Below are 18,439 nucleotides of genomic sequence, written 5' to 3'. Positions count from 1 at the left end.
TGGCCAACAACTGAGATCCACCAGAGCAGAAGCGTGTAAAGGATGCCCAGCCAGCATGACCCAAGCCCCGGTGCTTCGTGCAGCCTCATGCACTCTGCTGAGCCCAGGTTCTTAACACACAACCCAACATCCTTTACCTGGAAGGGCCAAAGCCAGGGGAAGAGTACAAGCATAATGTTCAAGAGAGCAAACAGGCTGTGGTGCCTCCCCGTTCCCAATGCCAGGCTACTCACTGTTGCTCAGCTTTGGCTCGGTCACTGAGGAAGAAGAGGGCTGTGGCCAGGAAGAACATCCCTCCCAGGACAACGACAAACGGGCAGAGCATGAGTGCATAACCCAGGCTGAGGAACTCCCACACTGGGGACTCCTTTGTGCTTTGTCGGATCAGGTCGGAGATCTGAGAGAGAGAGAGGGCAAAGAAATTCGTCACTTAGATGGAAAAGAAACACCAGAATAGTGAAGGGAACACGATTCCTGAAACAACCACCCACCAAACATGTGTGAGGTTTAAAATGGAACAGTATGTTCAGCAGAAGCTGAATGTCCCTCACACCCTTCAGCCTTCCACACAGGAGCCTGGGCAATTTATGCTCTGAGGCTCGGCAGGGGTTCTCCTCTCACTGTCACTCTTCTGGCCTCATCTAATATTATTCCCACACCCTTTCCATGTTCTCCCAGGCTGTGTCAGTGACAGCATCTGTGGGTGTCTGACCTTGCTGTACTGCCCAAACATCCTGGGGAGCCAGCAGGGCCATGAGTGAGGGAGTGATCAATCTTCTACAATTCCTACCAGGTCCTGCCTACTCCCACACCTGACCTACCTTTCAGCAAAGGGAGGTGTTAAATTCCATTTCTGTGTACTGAGTGGGAAGGGGGAAAATGTTTTCCAAAGAACAATCAGAGATCCCATTCTGCTTTGGGGAGACAGAATTTGAACATGGGGGGTTTATGCCCATGTCTGAGGTACGGGGCTCATTCCTTCTTCCAGCCTCCCAAGCTTGAAGTGTATTTGTGTGCAAGACTCAGGCTCAGATACAGGGCTGTACTCACACTGCACACCACCAAATGTATGGATTAAGACAATCTGCACCTTCTCACAACCAAAAAGCATTATTACATGAAAGTAAACAGAAATTATTTATACCTACACAAAGGAGAGACATGCAAAGGCACTATTTAGTTTGCTATGAAAAGCTTTTTCTACAACTCAGTAAAATGTAATGCATGTCTGTAGCTAAAACTATCACATTTTAGTATTTACTGCCAAAAAACCAACTTTACTCTCCATAAATCTAACAGAAAAATAGCAGCAGTTGGGGTGGGTCTCAAGGCATTGGGTATTTAAATGTCCAGCTCTGTTTTTATCCATGACCTTTCATTGGGGGACAAACACTAGTTTATACCAAAAGACTGCAGGGAATTTGCAACATAAAATCCTACTGCTGTGCACACACGCCAATCAGCTCCAGAAATAGTCAAAGCTTGTGCAGCAACTCCTAAACTGCCACATTCCTGGAAATGGAAAAGCTGGAGTCAAACACAACCTACAAGCAAGTTCTGACATTCGATGCTTAAGCCTTGACAGTGAAAAGAAGAACTGTCACATGCAGGAGAAATCACCAATGCCCACTCTGGAAGGTAAATGTGTGTGAGGAGGTGCCTCAGCAGAGCCAAGCACAGCACAAGGTCCCAGAAGGATGATGCTCATGGGGACTCCAAGGAACAGCTCACTGGGTGTGTTTTAGCAGGGACCCCTTTGTGTCCCTCTCACAGCTCAGCCTGGCTCCTGTGCACGGATGGAAAGGAGGAGCTGCCAGCCCAGTGCTGGAGGTGACACTACAGAGGATGGAGCCCTCTCAAATAACAGGGAGTGAATTAACACTGGAAGAGTGTAACTACAGAAAGAACTGAAACGTTTTAGCCCAATTTCTCTGTTTCATTCCCTGCCCTAGGAAGGATGAGGAGAAAATTTCAGTGCTCGGGATATAGAACAGTTCTAGTCCTCTCAAAAAAGGAACTTTATCCACAGTGTAAAACACATGAAGGAAAACAAACAATTCTCATGTGGGACTGAATGCAAATAAAGTGACCATTAGTCTGAGAGATATATTTAAAAACAGCAACAAGACTTGAATGTGAAAAGAATGCACCCACAGGAAAGCAGCAGAATGTGCTCTGCACCCAGGAGACAGGGACATCAGTTGGTCATTAATTCCCTTTTGTATCCAGACACCTTAATTCCAAACATTTCCCTTACTCTTCATTATGAACCAGGATTTGGCATCGAGTCAATGTCTCTGTCAGGCTGCAATAGCCAGAATTGAGGATATTCTAAAGCAGAAATCTAGACATTCTAAACCACTTTTCATTTTTGGGAATGGATACAATTATTCTCTAAAAGGACCAGACAATAAATCACTTGACAAATTGACATGACCAGTCAGCAGCAGAGGATGAAAAGCCTCTCCTGATTGCTTTCTCCATGGATGACATGACATTCTAGGCTAAAAAGCAGCTTTGAAAGTGTCAAGTCTCCAGCAAATAAATCTCCCAATGCAGTTTGTCCCACACCTTCCCTTCTAATGCATTGTGTTGACCTTTTATATCAACAAATCATGTTGTTATTAAATCTGCTGTATTTTTCATTTTTAACCAAACACATTCTGTAAATGTACCATTTAGAAAAAAAAATGCCTTTCCTCCCTTTCAAGGTATAATTCTTTCCACCAAGCCTGCTGGGCATCCTCATCCAGGTTCCATATTCCCTCCCCAGTGTGTTCATCTCTTAACTCAAGGATTTTATCAGGGTCCACATATTTGTTTTTGCTGTTAGCAGTCACTGTTCTCTGTTGTTTTGTTCCATTTGGTCACAAACCACCTGCTAAGGCTGCAACTTTGGCATCTCCTCTCAAGAGGGCACAGGACATAATTACAGACCTAGGCTCCAAGAATGACACACCATTTGCCAAATGCTCTGCTCTGCACTGCCAATTTTGGGTTTTCCAGACTCCTTGCAGTGACAGCATCCTGAGCTGGCCAACTGTGATTTGGCAAGACCCAATCAAGAATAATTTTGGTGTTCTTCTCTCTAACATGAGTAACAAACTGCGGGGGCTGTGTGTGGCTGGTGCCAGCTCTGCAGCACCGAGTCATGTGTGGGATCCCTTCCTTTGTTCCTCCAGCTGGGAGGTGGCAAAAATCTCCCAAACATGTATGCAGAATGTGGGGGTGGCAAATCCAGAAGGAAGCCCCATTGCTGCTCTGCAGTCTAATCACAAGTCCTTGACAGCAACCTGACTTGAAAATTCCCATCTCCTCCCTCACAGTGAGCACAGAGCTCAGACCAAGAGGGATGACTTTGGTGGATAAAGCTGAGCCTGAGGCATTTTCAGAGCAGAGCTGGCAGCAGCTTGGATGGAGTCCAGCTGGAGGAGACAGCTCCTGCTTTCCAGAGAACCAACAGTGCAGCTGCAATGGGCACCATCCCAACCCCAAATCCCCACCGAGCCTCCATCTGAGTGCAGGAGACAGCACAGGGACAAAGGGAAACTTCATTACTGTCTCGGGAGGTGCACAGTGTGTGCTTTGGAATAGGGAACAGGTCATGGATTCAGCAGATGCCAAGGTGGGCTGAAGCCCAAGGAAGGCATCTGGATTCCATGTTCTGTCTCTCCTGAACAGTCTGGGCAGGTAAATTAACTGATTTATTAATTACACAGTGTAATGGTAACAACAGCTCTGAATTCACTGTTTCATTTCATCTCTCTCCTTGCTGAGTCATGAATCTCAATTCCTCTGCAACTGGCTTCTCTAAATTTCTGACATTGCCACTTGGGCACAAATCCTCCTACATGAAAGGGCATTTCTGGCACAAACATCTGATTTTCATGATTACCAGTTTGATACAAGCCAGGTTGTCCCTGGCTGATCACTCCAGTACAGTTCTTTAACACAGTATTCCCTGTAACCCCACAATGGTCTGGGATCTGCCCACTCTGAAGTGAGTATGAATGTGAAAGGTTTCTTTAATTTTCTAAAAAAATGGAATATGAATGCAAATGGAGCTGAGAAAGCAAAAATGAGAGATTTTATAAAGTAAACAATTTACTGGGCTTGGAGGGGAGCAGAACCATTTACACTGTGCAAAATGGCATGAGGAACACTTTCTAATAAGAGGAAGTAAACCTGTTTCTTTAAGGATATTTTCCTCCTCCCAGGATGTCCAGGCTGCATTAAATACTTGGTGTTGCCTTGAAAAAGTCTGCAGTAAATTCAGATGCTCCACAGGGATGCTGCTTGCTATGCCAGGACATGGACTTGGTACATCAGAGCAATATCTGCCCCATTTTCCCTGGAAAGGGTTGCAAGTCTCTTTTCCTGACATCATTAACTACATTTCTCTCCAGACTGGTGTGCCCAGGGATTTTCTAAGTTAAGACTGGACTTTCTGTGATCCCAGAGCTGCCTCATACCATGGGGAATGTGAAGGAACTGCCATGACAGAGCCCAGGGATGGGGGTGCCCATGTAGGAACAGGTCTGTGGCACAGGGCCTTCAGCAGCATTCCTGTCCCCACCTGTCCTGGCAGCACGGGCCCCTTCCCTGTCCCTGTATCCCACAAAAGCAAAGTGATTCCTCGTGTTGAAGAGAATCTGCACACATTCTGAGAGGTGCTCAGCACCGTGAAAACTGTCCATTTTGGGAGTGGGCAGGATCCTTGGCAGCTCAGAGGAAGAAAACATTTATTTAAGGAGGTTTTTGGTGCACAGAGGAGTGACAGAGCAGATGAGACAGAGCTTGAAATACTCCAGTGCAACAATGACCTGCTTTGGATTTCTGGGCTTTCTCTAATGAGATACTTTCACCTACATGAAACATTTATCAAAAATACTGGGAACCTCTACATCTAACAAAGTCATGAACATGACAGATGCACAGAATTCTGAGAAAACACCAAAGCAGGCTGTGAACTCTTGGCACAGAGCATTTTAGAGTTGGGAAGTCATTTGGTATTTTATTGGCAGACTTAAATCTTACCTGTTCCTGAGTCATCAGAAGTGGGAAGTTTGTTAGCTCGCTGCAATGAGGAGATCAATCCCTTCAGGACTGGTCTCCAGGTGGTTAATTCTCCTCTTATTTTGCAGCTGACAGCTATGGCAAAGATTTGGCCTTTCAGTGCACTATGAAAAAGGCTTTTAATTACTCAGGACCAGAGAAATCCTCAACTTCAAGCTGCTGCTTGAAGAAACAGGTAATAAGGAGGAGCACAGCAGATGTTCAGACTAGCAAGGCCAAGTTCCATTTTACCCACCACAGTGTGGGTCATACACGAGCATGAACGTGGGGAAAGATCTGCACAGGACAAGTGATGCCATCAGGGTTACACCACACCTGCCAAGCAGCTGGGACTTGGTAAAGAAAGAACAATAAAAGCCATAAATGTGCAGCACATTTCATCTGCCAACTCCATGAGGTGATGGGAGATGCTGCCTATACTGACTCATGTACACTGTATTACAACATGCTGCAAAAGGCAACAAGACAGAGACCTCTGTTCCATCCTCAACCCCACAAGAGCAGTGCAGTATCTCCTGATGGTCCATGAAACAGAGAGTGATGCCAGGAGAGCATTTTGCACTTTTTTTTTTTTTTTTTTACAGGAAATTACTGCCTTTTTGACCTTGAGTTCATCCCTTACCCTGCTTTGGCAGGAGAGACAGGACTGTAACCAGCAGCAAGGGCCATATTTGAGGAATGGCTGCTTGGGTCAGACAGGGACAGAACACCCAGACTGCAGCATCACATCCCAACAATCCACTTTATTGCAATACCCTGCTTTTCAGTCAGACAGAAGTGGATTTGACTCCCAATGGGAGTTTAGTCTAGCAAACTAAACTGGATAAAGTGTTCTTCCAGAGTAAGCATGTCCTACTCTGAAGCAGCCATAGCATTTTAAAACATGAAATATGAATTTTAAACCATAAAACATGAATTCTGCTTTCTCAGGCAGGCAAGTCTTTACACATAGAGCTACTTTCAATGCAGATATACTTGGTTAGGTCAACACTTTCAAACCAAATCAACAAAAAGGCTGTTTCAAACTGGGCCAAGATGCTGTGAAATCTCTACCTCCAGTTATAGCTTCCATTAAAAAGTATCTTAATTGCTGCATTTACTACAGTTTTTCTTGCCTTGCCCCTAATGAAATGCTGATCTGCCTGCCCTGATAATCTGCACCAGGGATAATTAACACTGCTCTGCTAACTACTTGCTAAAGGAAGGTCATTAGTATTCGTGCTGCTTAAATAGCTCATTAGATTTATCAACCTGCTCACAGGAAAGCTGGGGAAGGAAGAAAAGTGAAGGATGCCAGGGCTCCCACAGCCCAGCTGGCATGGAGTGACTCCAGTAAAGCTGAAACAGCCCAGGAGGGCAGGAAAGATGGAAACCACCATCAGAGGAGTGCAGGGAGCAGGTTGAGCTATCTCTGACAGTTTAGAACATCCTCCTCACGGGTGTGACCAGGAGATACAGACTGGTTTTCATCCTCAGACCTGTGAACAGCTGCACAGAGAAGAGGAGGGAGAGTTTAAGCAGACAGGAGAGCAGGCAGCAGCAGCTCAGCACATGGAGGGACAGCAGTGCCTGCAGCAGGTCCTGTTGGCAAGGCCGGGGTGGAAGAGGAAGGTGCTCAGGTAGAAAGAAAATTACAAACTTGGAGGAAGGAAAGAAAAAGTCCCAAGCCATAGCCTTGAGATAAAACCCCCTTTTGCCTGTGTTCAGATTTCCAGAAGCAGAAGAGCAGTCAGGAAGTGGAGAGGGACACAACAAGAGGATGATGTAAACCCTGAGCAGGGGAAACAGGTTCATACCTGTGCACAGATGGACACAGGAGCATGGACTTGAAGTTGTTTTATTTTAAAGGGCAGCCAAGATCAAAGCAGAATTAGTGATACAAAGAGCTGGAGTTGTGATGCAGCCTGAGAAGAGTTAACTATTTCACATGCTGCTACCACCCCCATCCACTTGCTCTTCTGAATCTGAAATACTGTCTAGGGCAGCAGTTGAAGACCTTTATCTGATACTCAACATTAATGGTGGTATTTGGGGCATTTCTCTTAACACTTCTATGCTCCAGCAATTGTGTCTGCATAGTGGGAGTGGTCAAAGACAGAAAAGTACTCCACGTTTGGCTGTAATGCACTCAGCAGGTGCACTCTCACTTGACTGCCTCAAGAATAAAAGGTGGAGTGACACTAGAATTGTTAAATAGGAGTTATTTAAACTCTACAGGTTGGTTATCATAAAGATCTTGAAAAAAGTTTCAGCTCTCTAGGAATAAAAGCTGTCTCATCTGCTGAAATACTGCAGCAATGCCTGTTCTCATTTGGAAATGAGCATGCAGTGCTGATTTACAGTAATTGATCTCAGAGCTTGCCATGTAGTAAAGCTTTATGCAAATTACAGCTGCCACCCTAAAGCTGCATTTGCATAACTCCTTTGTAAGTCAATCTTAAGCCTTTTTACCATAATAAAAGTTATCAATATTTAAAGAGACATGAAAAATAGCCACACATATGTGCTCCCTGCCACTTAGCTTTTAAGCACTAATGTGTATTTTCTGCTTTGGGTGGTTTAAGGAGCTGCAGAGCAAGATTTGGAATGGGGTGAAGTTACAGAAAATCTGAGTGTGCCCTTGAGCTCTCAGGACACAGCACAGAGCATGGCAGCAATTGCACACCTGAGGCTGTGGCTGATCAGCACCTTCTATGTTGCACGTGGGGAATTTAAGATCAATACAATATTTATTGGTATCCAGCAGAGACAACTGCCTGCCACAGCTCAGTCCTACAAGGACAAGGTCGCCAATTCTTTATTAAGGACATTGCTAGAGGGAATCTCACTAGAAACTCACCAAAACCATGAAGGGTCCCAGCCACGTTTGATCAAAGCACGGATCATTTAGTGAGGGGACTTCAGGGCAATTCTGTAAGCAGCTGGAAGACACAGCAGAGCTCCAGGATCCCAGGTGAACCCAAGTGACCAGGGGCTGAGTTTCACCTGCCTGTTACTGCAGCTCACAGAATCACAGAACCATTAAGGTTGGAAAAGACCTCTGAGATGATCAAATCCAACCTGTGACTGAACATCACCTTGTAAAGCAGCCAGAGCACCGAGTGCCAGGTCCAATCATTCCCTGGACACCTCCAGGGCCTCCTGCTGCTCTCCTTCAAAACCCACCCCTGCTCTCGGTCTGCCTGGGGCAGAGTCTGGAGTCACAGCAGTGGGAGTTGATGTCCTCAGGGTGGGGATTCCCAGAAGGAATGTGGGAATCAGGTTCCCAAATTTCCCTTCAATCCAGCAGGAGTAAGTTACTCAGCCCTCACAGACTGCCTGGAAAATCCTGGTTGGAATCTGAGCCCCTTCTGCACCCTGCCCAGGTGGGGTTCCAATGCTGCATGAAGGTTTCCATCCTGCACTGCAGCTGGACAATTCCTGTGGTTTTTAATACCCAGGTTCAGTGCCTGCCCTAGCTCTGGTGCAGAAGCTGGCTGTCCTTTCTCTTTAAATAACATTTGTTATCCTGTGTTATGGGGAGCTGTGGTTGACCTTTCAGTCCTGGCAGCAGAGGAAGGATGAATCAGGCCAGCCAGAGAAGAGGCTGCACAAAGGGAAGCTGGCTCCTGCCATGACATGAGTGCTTCACTCCTCCTCCTCTGCACAGAGCCTTGGACCTGCATCACCTCCTCTCAAATCACAACTGCCCAACAATTACAGCATTAGAAAAGGATAATTCAAAATAATAACGAATATTTTCCCAGACTCAAGAAAGCCTAATGCAGCTATTAAACTGGGGCTATACATATTTCAGCCAAGAATCCTTAAGTAACTCACAACTTGCTTGATCTCTGAATACCAGGAGGGAAAGGCACATTATTTCTACAGCCTTTTATTTTTAATATATGACATTGAAGAGCTCCAGGCAGCTTTCAAGAATAATTGCAATCATTCAGGGCCCTAGGTATTGCTGCTGGACATCCCTCTCATGTAAGGAAATGGATGGACCTGCAGCAGTCACTGAGGCAGCCTGGCCTGCCCCTGCCCTGCCCTCATCTCCAGCCCCTGTCCTGCTGTCCCCTGCTCCTCTCCCACATTCCCTGCCTCTCCTGCAATTCCTTTGTTCTTGCCACCTTCAAATAACTTCTACAATAAAATCGTTTCTCCCCAGGTACCCAGAACATTGAAGTAAATAAAGAGTTAAGCTAAACTGTGCATTTTTATTCTCTTGAGAGACTTCTCATTTCTTTGGTCTTCTCAGTCTTATCTCTATCTGCCTTTTCCTGTGTGCTTCAGAGGGCTACAGAGCAGTCATAGCATTGCCACTCAAAAGTAAACATTTATGTATAATTAAATAGATATACTCACAGAATTAAATATATAAAAATAAATATGTGTAGCTACACACATTGGTGTCTACAGCATGAATAGATGAGCAATGATGGTTGTAAAAAATAAAAAAGCCCCACAGCACCCAGCAGCTGTGTCTGAGCTGGAGGAGCACAACAAAGTCCTGTCTCTCAGCTGATGGGAGCAGTGAAAATCCCAGTTACACTCCTGGGTAGCAGCACTTTCAGCACATCAGGAGCAGGGTCACTTAGGGATTTCTGTGGAAGCTACTGTATTTTATAAATGATGATCTGTGATCTCAAACTCCACTGAAGGAAAAAGACATTTTCCCAGTATATCCAGATTTCTTTTCCTCATTACATTTCCCAGGCCTTTTATTTTCAACCGTGAATGTTTTCTGACTGCCAGACCCTGAGTGCTCTGACCCAGAGCTGGGTCTCTTGTTCTGTTCTGCAGTAGGATAATGGGAGATCCCCAGTCAGATCAAGGCCAGCCACTGAAGCAGTCACAGAAGGGAACACAAAGTGAGCACCCCAGGAAGGAATATTAATTAAAAAAAAAAAATTAAAACTAATAAAAATAAAAATTAATAAAACTAATAAAAATACTAATAAAAACACCTGGTTGGACACTGCTCCAGGGATGCACAGGGTGGGATTGTTGGGGGCTCTGTGCAGGGCCAGGGGCTGGACTGGATGATCCCTGTGGGTTCCTTCCAGCTCAGAATAATGTGTGGTTCTATGATTTACTATCATACAAACCAGGTACAGCTGTGTGGTGCTGCCCATAAACAGGTATTTGGTTTCTGAGGTCAATTAACAGCTAAACACACACACATGCCTCTCTTCCAGCCTCATTTCTATCGGCCCCATGCCCACACCACAAGAACACTCTCTCTTTTCAGAGCTGTCTGTGAGCTTTATAAACACCCTAGGCTAAAGAGACGTGGAAGCTTATTCCCCACAGCCAGGTGCTCCCCCCTGGCTTGAACTGCAGCTCACAAAAACCCAACCAGGTAAAAGGAGTTGCACAGCTCTGCAGCACTTCCCATTCTGCTGACAAACACAGGCCTTCCTTCCCAGCAGGATCTAACTTGGCATTTCAGATGAGCAGTTCAGAAACAAAAGCAAAGCCTGCCAGAGCCTGCTGTGAGCACTTACAAATCCAATGAGATAAGGACTGCCAGCATCTCCCAGGAGGTGTGAAGTGAAGCTCTGCAAGGCCACGGCGGTGGCACGGCGCGTTGGGATGACCACGTACTGCAAAGGAGGGGAAAACAAACAAAAACGGGTCAGGAAGCTGAAACAAGAACCTGCCCATCTGTCTTGTGCTGCTCAGTTAATGCCCAGGGCAGCACAAAACAAAGCAGCCAGAGGCACTGGCCAGTGCCTGGCTCAGACACCCTTCCTGCTCTGGAGTTTTCCTGTTGGCAGGTGCAGAGGGAAGGAAGCTCTGCCCTCTCTGCTCCATCCCCAGCAGTGCTGGACTATCAGCTTTGCCCACAAGACACTTTGCTGTTGCTCCTCAGGCTGTATTTTGCTTTGCTGCTGGGGAGAATGAAATTTAAAGTTGCTCAACACCATTAGCCTTCCAATCAAGGACCGTGGTGTAACCTGGGATATCTGGTTTATTCCATAATCAAAGTTATTTTGTTTCCTAAACCATCAGCAATCCACATCAGTATCGAAGGTCACAGTCACCCATCCTACCTTCCCAGTCCATCTCTAGCCACTTCACATTTTTCTCAAAAACTTGTGATTCCATTTGTGAAAAGTGACAAAGTCACGTTAGGAAAATTTTCCATGGCCAAGATCCTGTATTTTGGTCTCCACTCCTCTAATAGGACATGACACCCTCAGCCAGGTCATGCAGAATCAGTCAGATTACAAAGGAACAGTGGAAAACACAAATTACTTCCCCATGAAGGGACTAGAGCTCACAGATAACAGAGCCCTAACCACAGAAGAGGATGCAAAATTAAAAAATAAAAAACCTAGCAATCCCTTGTCCTGTAGAATGACCTTAATTTTATCATACACTTTTTAGAGGCAGAAGAAACTAATTGTCTCTTGCATAAATTGTTAAAGATGCTGGCTAAGGACATCTGCATCAAGTCCACATATCCCAGTTTATGAATTGATCCTGTCTTGATTTAAAGGCTGGAAGTAATGAAGAGTTCAATAGGTCTCTAAATCCAAGTGAGAATTGTTTCTGCCTGTAAGCACTGACTCTCACTGTGCCTTTTCCTGTGCCTCTGACAGGAATGACTCTTGTTCAGCTCTTTGGAGACCAGGATCCATTTTATTTATCCACTTTCTCTCTCATGGGCTGCCTTCAGTCTTTCTTTAGAAGCCCTGCCTTGCCAGCATCCTTGCCATCCTTTCCCAAAGTAATTTATTAATTAAATGTGACATTTCAGGACTGGCCCATCCCCAGCCAGAGCCACAACAGAGATCCTTTACCTGAACTGACTGGCAGGGAGGACTCACTCAGGGCACAGGACTAAAGTACATGGCAGTGCTTGAACTATTCCTCTCAGGGAAGGGGAGTTGCCCTGTCTGCAGTGGAAAGAATTACCATAAAAACCAGAAACAAAGGAAAGAGCATTGAGAAAATCCACACTAAAAGAGAACTGATGCCTATTTAAAATTATCATCTTGTTCCAAGCACAGGCAATTCTGAATTATGGGGAAAATTAGATTAAATGCTTTTCCTCAGGGTTTACCATGTGTGTTCAGATGACCTGCCAGTTCTTTCATCCCTGCTTTGACAAAGCTGCAAATGCACACTGCTAATGCACTTTCATGCCTTGTATTAAGCAGACACCCTGTTCAACTTCTGTTGTACAAAAGAAGAGCAAGATGTGTTCAGATCCAGAGCAGCTGCCCAGCTGTGGATGTCAGGCCCGGTCCTCCTTTTGCATCCAGAACTCAGGACACAACTTGAAGAAAGAAATTCCAAGAGGAAAATTAGCTTTAAACCTCATTAGAGACACAGAAATGTGCTGAAGGTCAGGATGTGAACAGTAGGAGAGCCCCACAATTCATTCCCACTTCCCAAAGAGGCAGATAATGGATGCAACCTGGATAGACCAGACAGAAGAAAAGAAAAATTAAGAGTGAGTTATTTTTGTTCTTCCCACCTGGCTCAGTTCACACAGGGGCAGTGGAGAGGAATTCTACAAGAACTCTTTGGGAAAGGGCATCTGAGTAGATAAAGTGAAATTCTACCTAATTCAAGAGTGGTGAAACAAGAAATTTGAAACTTAAAATAATCTTTCTTTCTGTAAAGTTTATGTTAACCAACCTGGAGGAAAAATCCTGCCTGGTTCTATATTCTATCCATTTTTGTAGCAAAAGGACAAAAGAAATGGCACATTTATTAAAATAAATTTATTTATTTATTTATTTATTTATTTTTTCAGGGAGTGGCAGTGAATTGATGGTAATCAGAGGAAGAAATCTTAATGATACCTGTATCATATGTGTGCATGCATATATAAATATTTACACACATGAATATGCACATGTATATTAGAAATAATTTTGCATGTGTAGCTACATTATGCAAACAAAGTTTTGCAAGCAGGAGTGCAGTTTCCAGCTTAACTGAGGAAGTTACTGATGGCTGAAACACCATGAAGTGCTAAAACTTGGTATATTTGGTCTGGAATTCAAGAGCCAAACACTCCCCTCAAAGCAAAAACCCAACATGTAGCAAGCAAGTGAACATGACCTCCTTGAAAAACATATTGGAAAGAAAAAAAAAAAAGTTTAAACCAGCACCTCCAAAAAACAACAAAAAAACTCCACCCTATCCCTACTTAAAAAACATTTTGTTCTGATGGACAGGAAGCAGCTGGAAAGCAAACATCTACTGTTCTTGGAAGACAGAAGTAAATTACAACTCTAAATGGGCACTTCAGTACTAAAATAGACCTAAATTCAAAGCATGCATGGCCTGGTTTGGACATCCCACAGAAAGTGGAGGTGGGAGAGCCACAGCAGCCAAGGCTGGGGGATTGTCCTGGCTCATCCCTGATCCCAGCTCCAGAGGATGGGCAGGGGGGCTGACCAAGCAGCTCTGGAAACCTCTGCTCTTTAAATAGAGGTTCAGAAAGGGCAGGGATTACTGCTGACATCTCCTTCCTGAGAGGAAACCAGCAGCAGTTGGTCTGAAAAAAGTTAATGGGGAAAGCCAAGGAGAGATCACCCTTCTCCCCTGTGCCAGAGGTCAGTTCTGATGTTCATGTCTAGGCTGTAATAGAAACTCCACTGTGTCTCTCACTCTGCTGCCCTTTCTGGGCCAGGACAACTCATACTGGCCTCTTTCAGCACCAAAGACAAAGAAAACCTGCACTAACACTGTTCCTGCCACTGACAGAACCTAAAATAGCCCAGTTGTCCCTAATGTTCAGAAAAGGGAAAGGCTGGGATCCAGAGAGACCCTCCACAAAAGCCAGGCAGACATTGCCTAAAAAAATTACTCCTAAATGAAGGGAAAAGAGGCTGCTGTTGTTTCCAGCTCCCAGCACACCATGGAGCAGAACATTTCCACCTGCAGCCCTTGGAGGGTTTGGAGTGGGCTGTGCTCCCTCATTTCTCAGGCATTCCTCACCCTGCCTTCAAATCTAACCTGCAGCACTTGGAGCATTGTGTGGAGGCACTCAGAGAAGCAACAAGAACCTCTGGAAATGCAATTTATCATTGGCTATAAAAATAGGGCAGCATTTTGTACTAAATAAATAACTGGGTTTTATTTTTAGGGAAGGTAATCAGAATAAAAGCAACATTCCTGCATGCCTATGGCACAGCTGAGCACCAGTCTGTACCTGTTTCAAGCCTAAAGGAAGACTTTGACTTTACAACAAAACATCAAAGCAGCTCCTTCATGGCAGGTCATGACCATTTAGAAAGAACTAATGTTTTAAAAGAAAACAGAAATATGCAGAGCAATTTTTTTTGCATGAATGTCAGGACTATGCATAAACTGGAGGATGGCTTTTCTCAGCAAAGTCTTAAAGAGACTGTGATTGAAACAGAGGCACTTTACATTGCTCTTACACAAAAATTCCAAGCCCCTGACCATCATCTCTGGTTTTGAGTTGTGGTATGGAGGAAACCCCCACTATTAGCACCAGATTCCCACAAAGCCCCACACACTGCACGTGTCTCAGTGTTACCCACTTCCTGCTGCACTGAAACTCATTCATTACTGCTGTTACAAGGCACTTTTAATGCTGCTTTGGGGTTCTGGTAATTTTAAGGCCAATTTGCAAAGATGGCTGATGAAATCTGTTTCATAATTAGCAAGCTCCATACAAAGCATCCCTCCTTTCCCCAAGCACCATTCTGAGCATGTGCCTGGGAGGAGAGATGGAGAGTTGTGCTCAGGAGAATAAGACCTGTTTTGTACAAATTTGCATTTGGAACAAATCTCAGCCTTTCAGAATCTCAGGCAGTGCAGAACAGTTTATCAGAGCCAGCACTTGGCACCTTGGGCAGCAGAGACTTGAGGAGCTGTGCTCTGACCCTGCTGCAGGAGGAGCACAATGCAAGAAGAGCTAGGAAGAGCCAACACTTAAATTGGAAGATAATAAGCAAACATCCTCGTTTTGCTCCAGAAATTAAACTTGCAAAACCTCTGGAGGTCCTTAACAAGCTGCCCGATAGGATTCTTAAGCTGTCATGGGATCTGTAAATCTTGGGAAAGCTGTGAGAAATCATCTGGGATGCAGTTTCCAAAAAGCCTCACTCGTGGCATAATGAAATCAGTAAGAACAGTGTTCAGCCAGTCTTGAGAGCTTTTATCCATGAAAACAGGGTAATATTTATGTATAGGATGAAAGTGTTGTTAAGCTTACACTAATAATGCTTTTAAATTCCTTCCCAGCCTCAGGCAAGAACAGACACACTTCTGATTACACCAAATAAATAGTAATCAGTAAAATTAATTTGCCAAACATATAAAGTGCATCTGCTAAAGCATTTCCACATCTTTCTCTGGCAATGACTTCCCACCCAGCTGTCTGTCAAACGTGGCTGTAGCCTTGGCTCTCACCCTTTGACAGTCTAAGCCCCCTCCCATCCCCTGTGTGATCTGTCTGCTTCCAGCCCTGTCCTCATCTAAATGATGTTTACATTTATTTCTTTAAAGCTTTCACACGTCCACTCATGCTTTTTATGCATTAAGCTGGGCATTATAGACAACACTCAGTTCATTTTCCTAAACAGACCAGAGAACAGTGAGCTGAAAAGTTGGCAGCAATTACCAAAAAATCCATTTTTTAACATGGTTTTAGTTTGTTTCCCATGTTTTGGAAAATTGAACTATTATTTCCAATCACTTTTTATGGAGCTCTTTTGCACTAAAGCAAGGTAAATAACTGTAAATGCATCTCTACAAAATGCAACTGACTATGGGATGCTGGTAAGACAGATGGCAAATCCTATAAAAGCTGTTAAAAAGCTACAGGATATTGAAGTCACATTGAAATCAACACAAAAAACCTCTATAATGAAATGGGACAATGATGGCAGCCCTAATATCCTTGCTATAACAGAGCAGTTGGTTGAAAATATCTTTTGGGGTTACCTTGAGACAGCACAGGTCAAATAGGAGGTCTGTCCCTGGCACAGATTTTCTGGAGGACCTCGAATGTGTCTGACAGGATCCTCCCTCCTGAGAGCTGGGACCACCTCAGCTCAGCCCTCACCTGTGCCAGCCAATGTTCAGAAGGGTCTAAACCAGCTGCTGTTTAAACCTCTCCTCTAATTCTGAGTGGGGAGAACTGGGATTGCTCCTAGGAGCAGCACAGCCAGAGGCAGGATGTGACAGGGAGCTCTGGCAGGAATTACATATTGTACTGTAATTTCTTCCTCTGCACAGCTGTCTCCAGGCTGCACATCTGGGCAAGTGCTGAGATATCACATTCTGAATGAACAGCAGCCTTGAACTCAGCACAAGCTGCAAAAGCTCATGGAAGTCGCAGGGAAGCCCCACAGAGCTCTGTCCCACCGAGCTGACCTGGCAGGAGGAATGAAAAGCCATCCAATGCCACCAGACAACAGTGACAACCTTTGTTTCTCTGTGCTTCACCCACACGGAGAGGAGTGGATTTAACCACCCCAGCTCTCCAATGAGTGAAAGATGGAAAGTTCATCAGGCAATGCAGTGATGGCAACTGCAGAGCTACTTTAAAACATAAACACAGCCTTGAACTTCAATATAAACAGAACTTAAGCAGAGGCTTGAAGTTCTTTGCTGAATCAATATATCAACACCATTATCTTTACATCTAAGAATACTGAGCCTGATTGTTTCCTCGCTGATGTTTGCATAACCAACAAATACAAGTCAAGGGAGTTTTCCATTGATGCCAGACTGATTATATATTTTTAGTTCTGTCAACAAAAGCTGACAAAAGACCTCGGGAAAGTCCTGTAATGGTTCTGTGCCTTAGTGCCTTTCTTTTCATACAATTAGCAACACCTCCTTCACAACAGGGTTTCAATACAATGTTTGATGGGCTCTGATGGAAACCTCTACAAAATATGCAGAGCTCTTGAACAAATGTCCAGATTATTTCATGTGAAAATGGGGCTGCTGAGGTCAGCTTGCTGAGTTGAAAGACTTAAAAAGCTCTGTGGTGGAGAAAGAATGGAGAATGAAGGACATGAGTTGAAAAGTCCTTGACACTTTCCTCTTGGACAAGGTGGACATAGTCCAAAAATTCTTTATACTTTCTTTTCCTCTCTGCTCTCCCCGAGGTGGGTTTCTATTGTGTATGTGATGAATGGTAGGTAGATGGGCTGCCTTTGTGGTCACAGGAGGGAGGGAGGGATGGAGGGAAGGATTTCCTATTGCAGAACAAAGCTGAGTTATTGATAACAAAGCCCACAAATGTGCTGACTGTTAGGAAACGCTGCCTGAGTTCTGTGCATGTGGAGTTTTGCACAAATACTTAAAATTTTGGGAAATTATTTGAATTCAGAAATGTTGTCCTTTCTGGACATCTGTCCCTGGTGCTCAGAACAAAGGACAAAAAGGATCTTTTTTCTCTCTTTCTCCATGTGTCACTTTTCAGTAAGCAAAAAAAAAAAAAAAAAACCAAAAAAAACCAGAATAGGCTGAAGTAGGGACTAGGATCTGGAAGAAATTGTGAACTTCAGGGTGTTCTTGCAGTTTGACAAACTGCTCTGAACACAGCAAGAAGCTGTTCCAAAGTGCACTCACCATCAGTATGTCTGCTGTGATAGCCCAGTTTGAAAACAGAAGAGTTTCTCCGATAAAAATGCAAATCTGTTGTAAGAAAACACACACAAAAAGAGGAGAAGATTTATTCACTTGACATTCAGAGGAAAAATAACCTGTCACAAACTTTCTTTTGTTGCTTATTTTTCTCATACCTACACAGCACACTCCTTGTTGCTGTTGTGGTTTATCCTGACTATAAACAAACCATAGACTTGTATCAGAGCTCTAGAGGGCTGGCCTGAAATGTTGTTATTGTAAACTAAGTTTATGATCTACAGAGCAGCTAAATTAAAGGCTGACACTTTTGATTTTAGAAGAACATGAAAAACCAGCATGAAGCGACAGCCCCAGGCTTGCATACTTAGAATCATAGACTTGTTGAGGTTGGAAAAGCCCTTTAAGGATCACCAAGTCAAACTTGCACTATTTTTTTCCAAAAAGCCAGTTAGAAAAGGCAAGAAAGCCACAACTCCCCAGAACACAGCCATTTCCATTCCTGGGAACCAAGTTATGTGTTCAGCTCTGCAGCAAAGCAGCTGAGGCTCTCTGCAGAGAGCTGTGGAGGATCCCTTCCCTCCCCAGCAGCATTACATGGGCCATATCTGTCCACTTGAGACTGGAATTAAATATGGGCTTTGCAACAGCAGTGTCTTGTGGTGAAACAGAATCCTTGACTCTGTGGAGATGATCAGCAAGAGACATTAAAAGCCACAGAACTGCAAGAGTGGCAGCTGTGACACGATGTGACCACTGCCACTGTCTTTCCCACACACCA

General features: G+C 44.4%; 1 protein-coding gene across 3 annotated transcripts in view; it reads right to left on the bottom strand.

The window, feature by feature from the left end:
• LOC106860234 (sphingosine-1-phosphate transporter SPNS2-like) overlaps positions 1-18,439 on the bottom strand; it is a 132,462-nt gene that overhangs the window by 19,963 nt on the left and 94,060 nt on the right. For all 3 annotated transcript variants that reach the window (XR_015807974.1, XM_088177193.1, XM_088177194.1), the window contains exons 9-11: positions 17,644-17,709; positions 10,569-10,667; positions 234-397 (exon numbers count right to left, since the gene is read on the bottom strand). Coding sequence is in view for 2 of the 3 variants with exons in the window: in XM_088177193.1 (XP_088033319.1) it covers positions 234-397; positions 10,569-10,667; positions 17,644-17,709 (329 nt within the window). In the remaining variant the exon portion in view is untranslated. The remainder of the gene's footprint in view (positions 1-233; positions 398-10,568; positions 10,668-17,643; positions 17,710-18,439) is intronic.

This window comes from Sturnus vulgaris, chromosome 21, assembly GCF_052056855.1.
Source record: "Sturnus vulgaris isolate bStuVul1 chromosome 21, bStuVul1.hap1, whole genome shotgun sequence".
Classification (NCBI taxonomy): domain Eukaryota; kingdom Metazoa; phylum Chordata; class Aves; order Passeriformes; family Sturnidae; genus Sturnus; species Sturnus vulgaris.
The sequence above is the reverse complement of the archived record's forward strand: the minus strand, read 5'-3'. Positions and strand labels throughout refer to the sequence as shown.